Raw genomic sequence first — 15,309 nt, forward strand, 5'->3', positions numbered from 1 at the left:
GAACAATCCTGGAAACTATACACAATATCAATATTCCTCCTTGTTAAAATGAGACCATAGAGTTGCAGCAAACTTATTCCATTTTTTATGTCTGCATTTCACCACATTCTATTAAGAATATATTTCTTCTACATCCTCCCTTCACAATTCTTAAGATGCTGTGCACCAGCAAAGTTCATGTCTCAGCAAGAATGAACTTTTTCTCAATGTATCTATAGCCTTTGGCTTACATAACATATAACATGTATCACATATTACCTGTAACGAAAACAAAAACTCTCTAATTTCTCTATTTTTGTCTACCAGTTATAAAGAGAATGCTACAAGGTTATCGAGGATTCACCATGACCAGCCTGTAAAGCCCCTGGATCGGGCAGTCTTCTGGATTGAGTTTGTCATGCGCCACAAAGGAGCCAAGCATCTGCGGCCAGCTGCTCACAACCTCACCTGGTTCCAGTACCACTCTCTGGATGTGATTGGGTTCCTGCTGGCCTGTGTGGCAACTGCTATATTCTTGGTCACAAAATGTTGTTTGTTTTCTTGTCGAAAATTTGGTAAAACAGGAAAGAAGAAAAAGAGGGAATAGATCTTTCCAAGTTTGGCAACGGCCTTAATGGGCAATCCTGTTCATTCTAGCCCCGGTGACCTTAATGAAAACAGATTATCTCCATCCTGCTTTTAAAATTCCCATTCCTCTACCTTAGCCTAGAGATAAAGCCTAGTATTGAATATGATCATTTACTAGTGAACATGTCCCAGTCTTCTTTTGTGTTTTCCCAGGTGCCTTTACCCTCTTCTTCTCATTTTCCTGACACAGGGACACTAATAATTTCATGTATCTTCTATTCAAAATATCATTATTTTTCATTATGCTTAACCTTAAGAATATGCTGACTAACAACGTGCTGAATCCTGAGGAGCACACAAAATGTGAGTTGAATGTGATGGATGTAGGGAATATAGAAGAATAAAATTCACAAGTTCCCCTAGAATATAAAAATCAAGGAACTACCATAAATTAGTATGCTGTAAGAAGAGTAATGATTTCTTTTTTCATAAATCATAAGCCCTTCTGCTCGTCCAAAGTCACTGGGGTCAGAGCCTAAATTGATAATAGCTATTACAGTGCACCCTACTAGGAAGGTCTACAAATTCCCATTCAATACGTAGATAAGTATAGTTTGTGTTCCTGTCTGCAAACAACTAGCACTCTTGTGTGCGTTTTAATGCAAGGGTCTGGGGACTGCACTCAAACAAAAGAAATTGAGTCATTATTTTTTCTCAGGAACAGAGAATGCCAGCAATATGTTAAAGGTGACCAGATCATTCATAGAGGAAATAATTAAGAAAATATAAAAATTTTATGAAATTTTTAATTAACAGTACATTGATAACATTAAAGTTGAATGTCAATTTATTATATTGAAAATCACTACTGCCCATAATCTGTAATGACTGTATAATCAAAGATTGAGTTTTTGAGTAAAAACAAATATTTACTTGGAATGTAAGATCATTGTATTATTTTTCAGTCTGTATCTTTTACAAATTTAAATTTATCAATTAAGTATTATGCCAAGGATGTGAGGTATTAGCAGATCTGCTTCACTAAGGGTACGTTTTAGTAAATATTTATCATGGAAATCACCAATTAAAATTCATATTTGAGTCAGCCCTGCATTAATTTAACAAATGAAGACTGCATTTTCTTTACCCCTAATAAACTTAATAATATATTCTAATTCAAGTTTTAATTTCAGTATTTCATGAATAATTGACGTGATAAATGACATCTGTTGGCTTACTGAAAATTTTGAAATTCATATTCATTTTAACATGGCATATTGAAAATTACTTCCAATTTAAAAATAACTGCATGATATATGATATGGGAATATGTATTTCTTTTTGAATATGTAATTACTGAAAATGCAAATAAATTCTTAAATATTTTGTGAAGGCTAAAAATGTATTTATTAAATGAATTCGGAAGCAGAGGAACTCAAAGCAATCAAGCTCAAAATTAGTCACAGTTAGTCATCTAAGTAAAGCATGCTTATATCCCTGGGAAGAATCATTCCTCCTCTAAGAAATGCAACCTCCAAACCACATGACTCGAACTTGTAATAATGAAAAACAAAGTTGTCTAAGGGAAATAGTAGGCATACTTGTTCGGGGACTCACTCCCACTTTCAACCCCTTGAGATCTGAACCCAAGTATTCAAGCTAAAATACAAAAGGCTTCTATGTGAGGTTATGATTTGAAACATACACTGCATCCTTTAAGACAGCACCTAAAATATATAGGATATTGTCTCCCAGCTAAAACCCTGAAAAGCTCTCACTAGCTAAGGGAGAATTTCGTAAAAATCAGCAAATGCCATAGTATTAGACTCTTATGTTTCCTTCATTATAAATATGGCTCCTGGTCATGCACAATGTTGATATCAACACCAACATTTTTACTAAGCTTGCATGTGCACAGTTTGTGATCTGGCAGAAATACTACAGAGAAGGTGAGGGGAGAATCTGTTACTAGGAAATTATAAGTACTTCTATGAAGAAAAAATGGTACATCCTCTAGGATGGAAGGTGACCAATGCAATTTTTCTACTTTTTGGCTAGCTAGAACCCTTGGGAGTTCCCCATATTGGAAAGGAAGTGGGGGAGATCCCTGCTAGTAACAAATTGAGAATGCAACAGCTGCAGTAGCCAAATGAGCCTTGGTGACGTGAAGTCCATGCTGTGCTGCTGGGAATGGCCAGCACTCCCTGTACCGATGCATGAAAGATGACTCCAAGCTTTGCGGTGAAAGACAGAAGAAAGCAAGGGAGTCAACGCTCAAAGACAAAGACCTTGCTCTTCTCTGCTCCCGCTTTTATTGGTCCTTCAGGATAATCACAAATCCTTATCTCACTGTTTCTCAAGCTCATGATGTGTGACAAGGGGTCTTACTGAAACTAGAAGGATCTGTTTACAGGAAGGATACATATGATATGCTAATTTGCATGTTCTAGGAGTTCTGCTAAACATAGCCTATGGGAAAATGTATACATCTCTTAGATCACAGGGCAGCTGTTTGAGCTAAGAAAGCTTCAGGGAAGGGAACTCCCCACAGCATACGAATGGCAGAGAGGTCACGCAGGCCTCGGCATTCTCCAAAACATTCCATTGCCCCTAGAAGCCTCCATGTTACATTCTAGCAAGCCAGGTATTATGGCTGATTTCATGCTCTACATTAACCCCAAAATTGCACATTAATATATAGTTTCCACCCCCGTCTCCACTACCCCTTTGTGCATGAGCTTTAAGATCCAATTCTGGAGGGTATGGAAAAAGACACCAACATTCACAGGACTGCTCATCCAAACCACCTTATTATCTTTTTTAAAGATTGTATTTATTTATTGGAGAGAGAGAGCACATGCACAAGCAGTGGGAGCAATAGAGGGAGAGGGAGAAGCAGACTCTCCGCTGAGCAGGGAGCCCGACACGCGGCTCCATCCCAGGACACCAACACCATGACCTGAGCCGATGGCAGGTGCTTAACTGACTGACCCACCTATGCTCCCCCAAACCACCTTATTACTGAGACAGTTGTCAGTAGCACATGGATTCTGGAGGGAATTTCCACAGAATATGAGCAGCTTCACCCTCCATGCAAGCTGCAAGAGCTTTATTCACGTACTTCTACCTCAACCCTTCTTACCTTTAAACGCCCCTCTAAGTATTCCCAAATCTTTGACAAACCAGTCAATCCATTAGTCTTTGCCTGTGAATCTATAGACCCGTAAAGCAGACCACTTCTTTTCTTCATAAAAACAGAGTCACCTAGATGTATTGCTTGGTATTTTACCCATTGAAGGATTTTGCTCCACCACTACCATTCAGACACACCCTTGAGTGGAGCTGTAACAATGGCTACTTCCTGCTGCTGTGAGAATATCATGTGTACTCATACATAAATTGGGATGTATGAGAATGTTTTCCCTCTTTTCATTTGGAAATCCCCTTTGAGTCTGAAGGTGGGGATTTATTTAAAAACATTGGTAGGTTCCATGGGAGTCTAAACCACCTGCAGAGAGAATTTATCTGTATTTCTGGAATTGCTCTGATCTGTTCTCACAATAACATATCTATTTAACTGCAGAATGTTGCTGCTAATGTTCCGTCATGTTTTTGTTGTTACCACAGTTTTGTTGTTAGCACACCAAGTAGCATAGTCACTTGGTGCCTATGGTTATGTATTCAGTCTCAGCCAGAGCTCAGTAACAAGCCAGGGGCTGTTTTCTCTATGGAGGAGAGATACCAAGAAAGTAGGTCATAGTTTTGCTTCAAAATCCTAGGATTCTCTTTTTGGAATTTGTCAAAGTTTAATAAACATTGCTATCTGCCACAGGCATTGCAGATGCCCTTGGATTTTCTTTTCTTTGGGGGGTGGAGTGGGAGTAAACAAAAACAGCACATGAGATCTACCCTCTTAACAGAATTTTAAGTACACAGTACAGTGTTATTAACTACAAGCCCATTATTGTACAACAGATCTCTTCAACTTGTTCATCTTGCATAAGTGAAATGTTATACTTCTTGAACAGCAACTCCCACTGACCTATCCCTCCAGCCTCTGGCATCCACCACTCTGCCTTCTACTTCAATGAGTTTGACTCCTTTAGACATCTCATTATAAGTGGAGTCATGCAGTATTTTTCCTTCTATGTCTATTTTTCCTTCTATGAAATCACTATCTCCTTGAGATAGTGATTTCAATACTTTTGGATAAACATCCAGAAAAGGAATTGCTGTATTATATTTAAAATCAATTTTTAATTTTTTGAGTCATCTCCATACTATTTTCAATACTGGATGCACCATTATCCTTTTCCTATGTATTACATTACTTACATTTATATTACAACAGTGCGCGAGGATTCCAGTCTCCACTAAGTTGCCAATTCTGCTGCTGCTGCTTCTTGTTCTTCTTGTTCTTCTTTTATAGTGGCCACTCTAACAAGTGTGAGGTAACATCTCACTGTGGTTTTGATTTGCATTTCCCTGATGATTAGTTATGCTGAGAATCTCTTCATATACCTGTTGGCCATCTGTATGGCTTCTTTGGAGAAATGCTTATTCAGATCTTCTGCCCATTTTTTAATCACATTCAATCACTCCGTTTCCATACAGATAACAAAAATCACCTAGGGTGTTTCAAACAGGGGCATTTTTTTTAATTTTTAAATTTAAATTCAATTAATTAACATACAATGCATTACTTGTTTCAGGGGTACATATCTGAGATTCATCAGTCTTATGTAATACCCAGTGCTCATTACAACACATACCCTCCCCAATGTCCATCATCCAGTTACCCCATCCCCCCACCCCTCTTCCCTAGCAACCCTCAGTTTCTTTCCTATAATTAAGAGTCTCTTATTGTTTGTCTCCCACTCTCACCTGGTTTTATATCATTTTTTCCTCTCTTCCTCTATGATCCTCTGCTTTGTTTCTTAAACTCCACATATCAGTGAGATCATATGATAATCGTCTTTCTCTGATTGACTTATTTTGCTTAGCATAATACCCTCTAGTTCCATCCACATCATTGTAAATGGCAAGGTTTCATTTTTGATGGCTGCATAACATTCCATTACATATATCTTCTTTATCCATTCATCTGTCGATGGACATCTGGGTTCTTTCCATAGTTTGGCTATTGTACAGATAGCTGCTATAAACATTGGGGTGCAGGAGCCCCTTCAGATCACTGCATTTGTTTCTTTAGGGTAAATACCTAGTAGCACAATTGCTAGGTCAAAGGTAGCTCTGTTTTCAACTTCATATTGCTTTCCCAGAGTTGATGCACCAGCTTGCATTCCTGCCAAGAGAGTAGGAGGGTTTCCCTTTCTCCACATCCTCGCAAACATCTGTTGTTTCCTGATTTCTTAATTTCAGCCATTCTGACTGATGTGGGATGGTATCTCATTGTAAACAAGGACATTTTAATGAAAAGAATACTTAGGAAATATCTGGACAGTATGAAGGGAACTGAAAGAAATGGTGAAAGCCCGAGACTAACAACAGTGTAGGCCATTATGAACCCATTAGGCTAAGATATAAAGGAAAGTGTAATGTTCTCAGAGACTGGTGAAAATAGGAACTGTGGAGGAAGAAACCAATGGCAAGAGATGTAGTAACGGAAGGACAGAACAGTTGCCTAAGACAAGGTCCCAAGCCAGGAAGGGAAACGCAAGAAAATATAATTGCTCTCTTCCACCACTACCTGAATCCAACCGGAAGCCACATGCCAGAGGAATTCACAAGATATAATTCACAGAGCTGAGCCTCCTGAGACCCAAAACTAGAAAAGGAAGTTGAGGATAATAGATCTGGGAAGATAAATGAAGACCAATCAGAGCATTCCAGGGCCACCATTGAGAACAGAGACAGAGAAATAGAAGATAAAAAGTGAGAATAATAGAGACTAGGTATTAGGAGTAAAACTGGGGGTTTTATTGTTAGGAAAACCAGGAGAAGATGGTGTTTCAAGAAGGAGAAAAAGAATAATTGTGAAATTATTTAAATATTCTCATGGATCCGTGATGTAAAACCAAGGAACTTTCTACAACATACTAACTTTTAAAACGCACATGAGTTACCACTGAGGAGATTGTATCTGTACATATACAATTGAACTTATTTAATTGAATAACTATAAGAATGACTAGCAGCTAAATAAAAGGACCAGATACTGACAATTCTATGAGTGCTTGAACTTACTGAATATAAATTTTTGCCAGGTATGTAGTTCGGTGATTTATACATTTCTCTAGTACTTAAAACAATTCCATGATGCAGACATGATCATCTTAGTAGAATGAATTAGAAAGCCATACTCACTGAAGGTTATTTTGTGTGACATATAATATCATAAATGAAAAACAAATGTTTATGTATAATTGTAAAATTACATTTATATAAGTGTGATAACATTTGTATAAATTATATGTGCTAATGAACAATGACTAGAAATGAAACTTAATTCAATGTTTATTTCATTCACTCATTCAACAAATATTTTTAGAGAAAACATGGAAGGATTTTGGAGAATCATTGTGTTATTACAATGGATATGATAGTTAATAAGTTAAATACTATACTTTTCTCTATGGAAACTGAGTAATTATACAGACAAAGGAATTACAAGCATGGATATGAAAATAATGTTGAGAAGTTTATGACCATTATGTCTTTCTGTATTTGTTTACCATAAACATGGCTATTCTAATTCATTTATCACCAACAGAAATTAGGATATGTGCCTTTTAAGGGCTCCTACTAGATTTGAAGTCTTTTTTTTTATAATAATATTTTTTATTATATTATGTTAGTCACCATACAGTACATCTCAGGTTTTTGATGTAAAGTTTGATGATTCATTAGTTGCGTATAACACCCAGGGCACCATGCAATACGTGCCCTCCTTACTACCCATCACCAGACTATCCCATTCCCCCACTCCCGTCCCCTCTGAAGCCTTCAGTTTGTTTCTCAGAGTCCATAGTCTCTCATGCTTCACTCCCCCTTCTGATTACCCCCTCTTTCTTTATCCCTTTCTTCTCCTACCGATCTTCCTAATTCTTATGTTCCATAGATGAGAGAAACCACATGATAATTGTCTTTCTCTGCTTGACTTATTTCACTTAGCATTATCAAGATTTCTGTTTGTAATGATTTCGAAACTACGTTGCCCCATAATATAATGGAATTAGCAATGACTGAAAATCACAGATATGTTATCTATTAGCATTTAATGAATATGTGCAAATATTAAAATAAAAGTACACCTCAGTTATTCAGTGTAATTTAAGGAACAAGACAATCTATCTGAATTTTCTGGTTATTGGAGGTTTGATCCATTTCTGCTAGATGTATGAACCAGTATACTTACCTTGCCTCATTGAATCACTTTGTATTTTTTAAAATATTAACATTAATGAACCACCAGACTCGAATTTAGAAATTAAAATATTGATTACATGGTCAATAGTCTTTGGAAAGTATTATAAAAACAGAAATTTAAAGTTTCCACCAAATCCCATAGGTTAAAAAGAGTAATTTTTTCCCATAACATGACTAATTATTTCAAATATAAATTTTAATTCAAAATTTGACGCCAAAAAAAGTTTTGAAAAACAACTGGATAATTTACAATTTCTATAATCTTATTTTGAGAGATGATGATAAAAATGCAAATATGAAATTGCCTTTGGCTCTCCTAGCCAACAGAATAAATCCTAGTTGAATCATTTATCACTCTTTATACATATTTATATTTTTGCTGTAGCCTAAAAACTCAGAGGTAAAAAGTAAAGGCCTTTAGAGGTATCTAGGATGCAATTGGTAAACAGATTAAAAGTCATGATATTTGGCAATGTGCCTTCTTCTGGCCCCTTTTCTCACTGCCTGTGCTTATCTCCATATGTGCCTCTGTCTCAAGGTGGGCACTACCTTGTTTTCTCCCAAATGAACAAGAATCAAATTAAATTTCATTTAAAAAATTTTTTTAAAGATTTTATTTATTTCTTTGTCAGAGAGAGAGAGCACAAGTGGGGAGAGCAGCAGTCAAATATTAGTTACCCAAAGAGCCGAGGGTCCATTTCTGGGTTCTCTATTCTGTTCCATTGGTCTATGTGTCTGTTTTTTTGCCAGTACCCTGCTGTCTTTGTGATCACAGCTTTGTAGTACAGCTCCAAATACAGCATTGTGATGCCCCCAGCTTTGTTTTTCCTTTCAACACTTCCTTGGCGATTCGTGGCCTTTTCTGGTTCCACACAAATTTAAAGGCTGTTTGTTCCAGTTCTTTGCAAAATGTCATTGGTATTTTGATCAGGATAGCATTGAAAGTGTAGATTGCTCTGGGTAGCATGGACATTTTAACTATGTTAATTCTTCTGATCCATGAGCATGGACTATTTTTCCATCTTTTTTAAGGATGTCCACTCTCGCCATTATTATACAACATAGTACTAGAAGTCCTTGCAACAGCAATCAGACAACAAAAAGGGATAAAAGGTAGCCAAATCGGCAAAGAAGAAGTCAAACTGTCTCTCTTCACAGATGACATGATACTCTATATGGAAAACCCAATAGATTTTAAGTCTTTATAGAGAAAAGTTCAGTGAAAGGAATGTGTCCAGGGAAGAGAAGGATTTAATGTGGATTCCAGGATTTCTACCTTGTGAGTGTATTTGAACAGAGTTGGCTTTTACAGAAACAGAAAACAACTGGGAGGACCAACTTCTTTGAGATTAATATTCTGTGTTCTCTTTTGAATTTATTCACTTTAAAGAGCCAAAGCGATATTTAGGTGGAGTTTTTTAGATGTCATTTGGATGACACAAGGTCTCAATCTCAGAAAATAGCAAAAGAAATAGGTTGAGGGTCAACAGCATAAAGGAGACTTTATACAAATGAGAGACCTAAACATTGGTTGGTTTTTTATCAGTGTGATGGTAGACTTTTTTTAAATAAAAAGGAAATTGTACAACACATTCCAAGTCTTCAAAAGAGATATGTGGAGTGTTATAGATTTTGGAAGGAAACAGTATTGAGAAAGAAAAGACAGGAATGATAGATGGGGTACCAATACTGTATTTAGCTAGTAATAGGGACCATGGAGAGAGGCCATCTTTTGCTTGGGTTGTAGAATATGAGTAAAATCTCTTTGAGAATGCTGCAAGGTAAATAGTGTTCCTCGGAGGGCTTTTGATTTTTGTTCATGGCAAAATGTGTACTGATGTTTGAAATTTTATTTTAAGATTGTGAATAGCTTCTTTTTCTGCCCTAGTCAAGTTATAATTGCAATTCAACCTTTACTGAGAATTCCTATTGTAGGAATAATGAATCAATATTTATTACACATAAAAAATTAGATATGATATTTTTCATGGCTCTCTAAATAATCTCTCATTCTATATTATATTCTTCCTTTTACTTCCCTCTTTCACACATAAATACACACACATGTTCACATGCACATGCCACACAATGATTCACAATTCTTCATGAACTCATCTCAATGATGCAGATGGGAAAAATTATACTCTTCCCCTCTTCCCAAATGCATCTATTAATATAAAAGCTTGTGCAGTTTGAGTACCCATCATAATTCTGGAAAAACTTTCATTTAGTAAGGGTAGAAATTGTCTATTGAATGTGTTAATGAAAAAGGATTTACATTGATGTACCTTAATTATTAACATAGAGGGATAGATGGATGAGTAGATAAAAGATTACCCACTTCATATCTTGGAACATTATCATCTACCTAAATCTGAATACCTAAGGGACATGTGAACATTTCCATAGAGTTGTCCTATTAAATCGATCACCATAGGAAAAAATTCTCAAATAGATCACATTGATTCCTAGACCTGCTGTGAGTTCTGTGTATTGTATTTTACCTAATGATATTATCAGCCTTTTGGTTATTGAGGCAGAAATCACATTTCTTCACATCTTTGTACAAAACCATACATCCTTGTTCTAACACACTTTTTTTTCTAGCCACGGATCTAACCAGTAAATATAAATTTCAACTGTGTTTCTAACATTTACTATTAGCAGTCCATGTTTCAGTCTATTATGATGCCACGTTTAAGTTATTAACCCACATTTTTAATCATTTCTCTTCTTTTAAACTCTTACCTTTCTATGACAGTTTAGCTGCCAAAACTGTTTGCTAAAGGAAATATTTGATCTTCTGACTGACTTTTTTAAAACCTCAGTAATAATTTTTGCCTATAAATTAAAATCTAAAGTCATTGTGTATCATTCAAGACTAACTGAATGTCTCCTATTTCAATCCAACTTTCTTCTATAACCTACTGCCCATGGCTTTGTCTGAGCTCCATAATCACTGGAATACTTTCCAATATCCGTGAACTGCTCCCATCCTTCTATTTATTGTGAAATCTACCTTTTTGCCACACTCTGTCTACATCTTACCAGAGCTTTCATCTCACCCCATGTGTTAACTGCCTTACTAAAGTTGTTCTTAGTTGGTCCAAATAGGAATAATTGTGTTCTTCCTCTGAAATTCTGAACACCCTAAACTATCTGTAGGACCCTTATCCAAATGTTCCCCTAGGTATCCAAACATCTGTAAGCAAACTAGTTGTTATTCCACATTGGGAAAAAGATGTGGAATAAATTTGCCTAAACCCCCTGGCACCTTTGAACACAGGGTAGAATGTGTGTTAGTGTGTGTGTGTTTCTAGGTGTGAAATATTAATTTTAGGGTGTCCTTATTTGTTGTTTCTCTCATTGCCAATCCAGAGAATAAATGTATCTCTATTTCATGTATTTTAAGTTCTAGAAGTTTGGAATAATTTTTCCCAGATATTTTTGCCCGTTTTATTCTCTCAATAAACATAAAACTTGCACACAATGAATAAACTTTCTCCTTTAAAATTAATTTTTTTAACTTGTTCTGTGTCTAAACTGCTATTTTATCTCTGCATTCAGCAGCAACACACTGTGAGCACTGCAGAGCTGTGTGCGAGGGTGCTGCTGTCGTGATGTCTGAGAAGTGGGCCATGACTATTCCGCTGTGGCAGTTCTTCTGCTCTGGCTATGAAATTTGTGGGAAGATTCTGGTGGTGGTCTTGTGACATGAGACACTTAATGTAAAGATCATTCTGGACAAACTCACAGAGAGAGGCCATGAGGTAACAGTGTTGACTCTTTCATATGCTCACCTCATCGACTACAAGAAGCCTTCCCTCCTGAACCTCAACATAACCCATTCACTGGATATCAAAACATTATTTGAGAATTCAAATAATAAATTTGTAGACCTAGCTCTTAAAGTCTTGCCAAAGTAAACATCCTGGCAGTCAACAACAAAACTGAGAGATGTCTTTGTTGAAATGATTGAGACAATAAAAGGCCTATGTGAGAGTATAAAGGAGAAATATTCAGCGAAATTTCACTCTACCTTCCCATGTGCCTGTTCACATGATGGGACTAACAGACAGAATGACCTTTCTGGAAAGAGTGAAAAATACAATGGTTTCTGTTTTCTTTGACTTCTGAATCCGGGATTGTGACATTCATTTTTGGGAACAGTTTAAAGTGAGGCATTAGCTAAAAGAATCTGCTTTTTATTTTAAACTTGTTATCAGAAGATATTTAGAAAGATTTAAGTGAATCTAGGTCAATGAAGGGAATACATTTTAAAACATCTGTCTTCCATTTTAACTCTACAAGTGATAGCAATGAACTGGTTATCAAAAACTATGTGGGAATGGAGACGTCAAGAAATCTCTTGCCATGGTTACTTTTTACAGTCTTCAAATCATTTCCCATAAGATACCTTCATACTTGTAAAATTCACAGCCAAAGCAAAACAGAACACACAAAGTTTATTAATCCTCTGAAAGATGGTTTGTTTTTCATATTTGGATATGACAAATAAATCCAGTTCCAGGAGTTTTCATATTGGAGGAATAGTCTAATATTTATTTTAAGAGTAAAATAACCTAATTATTGATAACAGGAATAAACTAAAATATGTCAACACTCACAACAAGATTAACAAAGAGATTAAATTTGCCCGAATCTGCTCCAAAAATTGTTGGTGATTGGGGATGATTATACCCAATCTTGTATTGGAACAGAATACTCACTGTTTTTGTCTCTCTCGTAAATTTTAGGTGAAATTTCAGAAAGTCCTATTTGGAAAGTTTTATTATGGCTGGTCATTGAAAAGTTTCCTAGAATGCTTTATACTTCTTGGAGGGAGTGCCATCTGTAATTTTCATAAACTCAAATGTCATCTAAATCATTCAATTCAGACAGGCTTCCACTTCAACTATCTTTGAGTAGTATGCACAAATATGAACTAACAAACAAAGGTCCATATTAGACAGAAAACATTATCTAATTCACTGAATATCTAATTGTTTCACAGAACTAATGTCCAAAGGAGTTCACTTCGAAAATCCTTAGATTTAGATATGATTTGAATTTAAATGCATTGATTTGTTATAATTAATTAATTTAATAATTAGTACACATTGCAGATGCATACTACATGCTCAGCTTTATATAGATTTAGGTAAAAAATTAAGAATCTTGGCCTCAAGTCTACCTTCAAAGGTAAATTAAAGAGCTAGAACTATGCACAGGTCACTGCCGCACTTTGATAAATAGGATTATGAGTAAAGACCTCTGGAAGAATTCAAGTTGATAACAAGAGGACAGAAGCATTATCAAAGAAGGAGGGAGCATCATCTATTAAGCAAAAGTGTATATTGGCCATGCTTCAGGCAATCCCCAAGTATTCTTTAAAATTAAAAACTATCTTGGAGCACCTGCGTAGCGCAGTCGTTAAGCCTCTGCCTTCGGCTCAGGGCATGATCCCGGCATTCCGGGATCGAGTCCCACATCGGGCTCCTCTGCTGGGAGTCTGCTTCTTCCTCTCCCACTCCCCTGCTGTGTTCCCTCTCTCGCTGGCTGTCTCTCTGTCACATAAATAAATAAAATCTTAAAAAAAAAAAAATATCTTTCTTGGATCACTGGGTAGCTTAAAATAATAGATTCATTAGATAATAATATATAATTGGTAGCTAAAATTAATAAAAACTTAATTATAGATGTTTTATAGAATTATCCATCATGATTATAACCCAACTGTATGTGAATAATATAACTAAAAGAAAAGAGATATTGGTCAATTTTATTTTACTGTTTCATGTTTGTATTTCCTTATGTTTAACATTGTGAAGGAGACTTACAAAATCATTTACAGGCTTTTTTATACTTAAATTGACTTTCATTTTTCCTTTTCATCTTCACTCTACTAGTTATTGGGAAGCATTGCTTTAAATATAGAATTTTCTTACTGTAAGTACTACCTTTCTAAAATGAAGCCTAAGGTCATGTAAACCAGCTCACCTGGTGGTGTTGTGGGGGAGTGGATCAAGTGAAACAAGAGAATGATTAAAAGAAAAGCAGGGGGAGGTGGGAGAGGAAGAAGCAGGCTCCCAGTGGAGGAGCCGATATGGGGGCTCAATCCCAGGACTCTGGGATCACGCCCTGAGCCAAAGGCAGACGCTTAATGACTGAGCTACCCAGGCACCCCCAAGTGCTATATTGTTGGTCACAAAATGTTTTTTTTCTTTTCAATAATTTGGTAAAACAGGAAAGAAGAAAAGGAGGGAATAGGTCCTTCCAAGTTTGGCAAAGGCCTGAGTGGACGATCCTGTTCATTCCAGACACAAACAGCTTAATGAGAACACAGCATTCCCTTCTTGTTTTCAAAGAACCCGTTCCTATACTTTAGCCTAAAGAAAAGCTGAGAATTCAACATGACCATTAACTAGTGAGCATGTCCCATTCTTCCTGTGTCTTTTCCCAAGTGTCTCTTTTTTAAAGATTTTATTTATTTATTTGAGAGAGAGAGAGTTTGTGTGCACTATGGGGGGGGAGGGCATAGAGAGAGGGACAAACAGGCTCCCCACTGTCAGGATGGCTAAAATTAACAATACAAGAAACAACAGGTGTTGGTAAGGATGCAGAGAAAGGGGAACCCTTTTGCATTGTTGGTGAGAATGTAAACTGGTGCAGCCACTCTGGGAAACAGTATGGAGTTTCCTCAAAACTTAAAAATAGAACTACCCTACAGTTCAGTTAATTCCACTGCTAGGTATCTACACAAAGGATACAAAAATACAGATTTGAAGGGGAACATGCAGCACCCTGATGTTTATAGCAGCATTAATAACAAGAGCCAAAGTACGGAAAGAGCCCAAATGTCCATCTGATGCATGGATAAAGAAGAAGTGGATGTGAATGGAATATTACTTGGCCATCCAAAAGAATAAAATCTTGCCATTTACAACGGCATGGCCGGAGCTAGAATGTATTATGCTAAGTGAAATAAATCAGTCAGAGAAAGACAAACACCATGTGATTTCACTTGTATGTGGAATTAAGAAAACAGATGAACATATAGGAGGGAAAAAATGGAGAAAGGGAAATAAACCACAAGAGACTCTTAACTATGGAAAACAAACTAAGAGCTGATGGAGAGAGGCAGGTTGGGGATGAGCTAGATGGGTGAAGGGCACTATTAAGGAAGGCACTTGTTAGGATGAGCACTGGGTGTTGTATGTAAGTGATGAATCACTGAATTCCACTCCTGAAATCAATACCACCCAGTATGTTAACTAACTAGAAATTAAGTGAAGATTTGAAGGAAAAAAAAAAGCTCAAAGAAAGTTGATATGAATGGAGGAAGAAAGTAGA

At 36.4% G+C, this 15,309-nt stretch overlaps 1 protein-coding gene across 2 annotated transcripts in view; it reads left to right on the forward strand.

The window, feature by feature from the left end:
• The window catches only part of LOC103656324 (UDP-glucuronosyltransferase 2A1-like), a 70,167-nt gene that overhangs the window by 28,001 nt on the left and 26,857 nt on the right, over positions 1–15,309 (forward strand). Inside the window, exon 6 of one of the 2 annotated variants that reach the window (XM_008683694.2) lies at positions 307–1,925. The exons of the other annotated variant lie outside the window; for it this stretch is intronic. Within the exon in view, the coding sequence (XP_008681916.1) occupies positions 307–586 (280 nt within the window). The 3' untranslated portion in view covers positions 587–1,925. Of the gene's footprint in view, positions 1–306; positions 1,926–15,309 lie in introns of those variants that run through there. 2 annotated transcript variants of the gene reach the window in all.

The sequence above is a fragment of the Ursus maritimus genome, unplaced genomic scaffold (genome assembly GCF_017311325.1).
Source record: "Ursus maritimus isolate PB19 unplaced genomic scaffold, ASM1731132v1 scaffold_8, whole genome shotgun sequence".
NCBI classification, from domain to species: domain Eukaryota; kingdom Metazoa; phylum Chordata; class Mammalia; order Carnivora; family Ursidae; genus Ursus; species Ursus maritimus.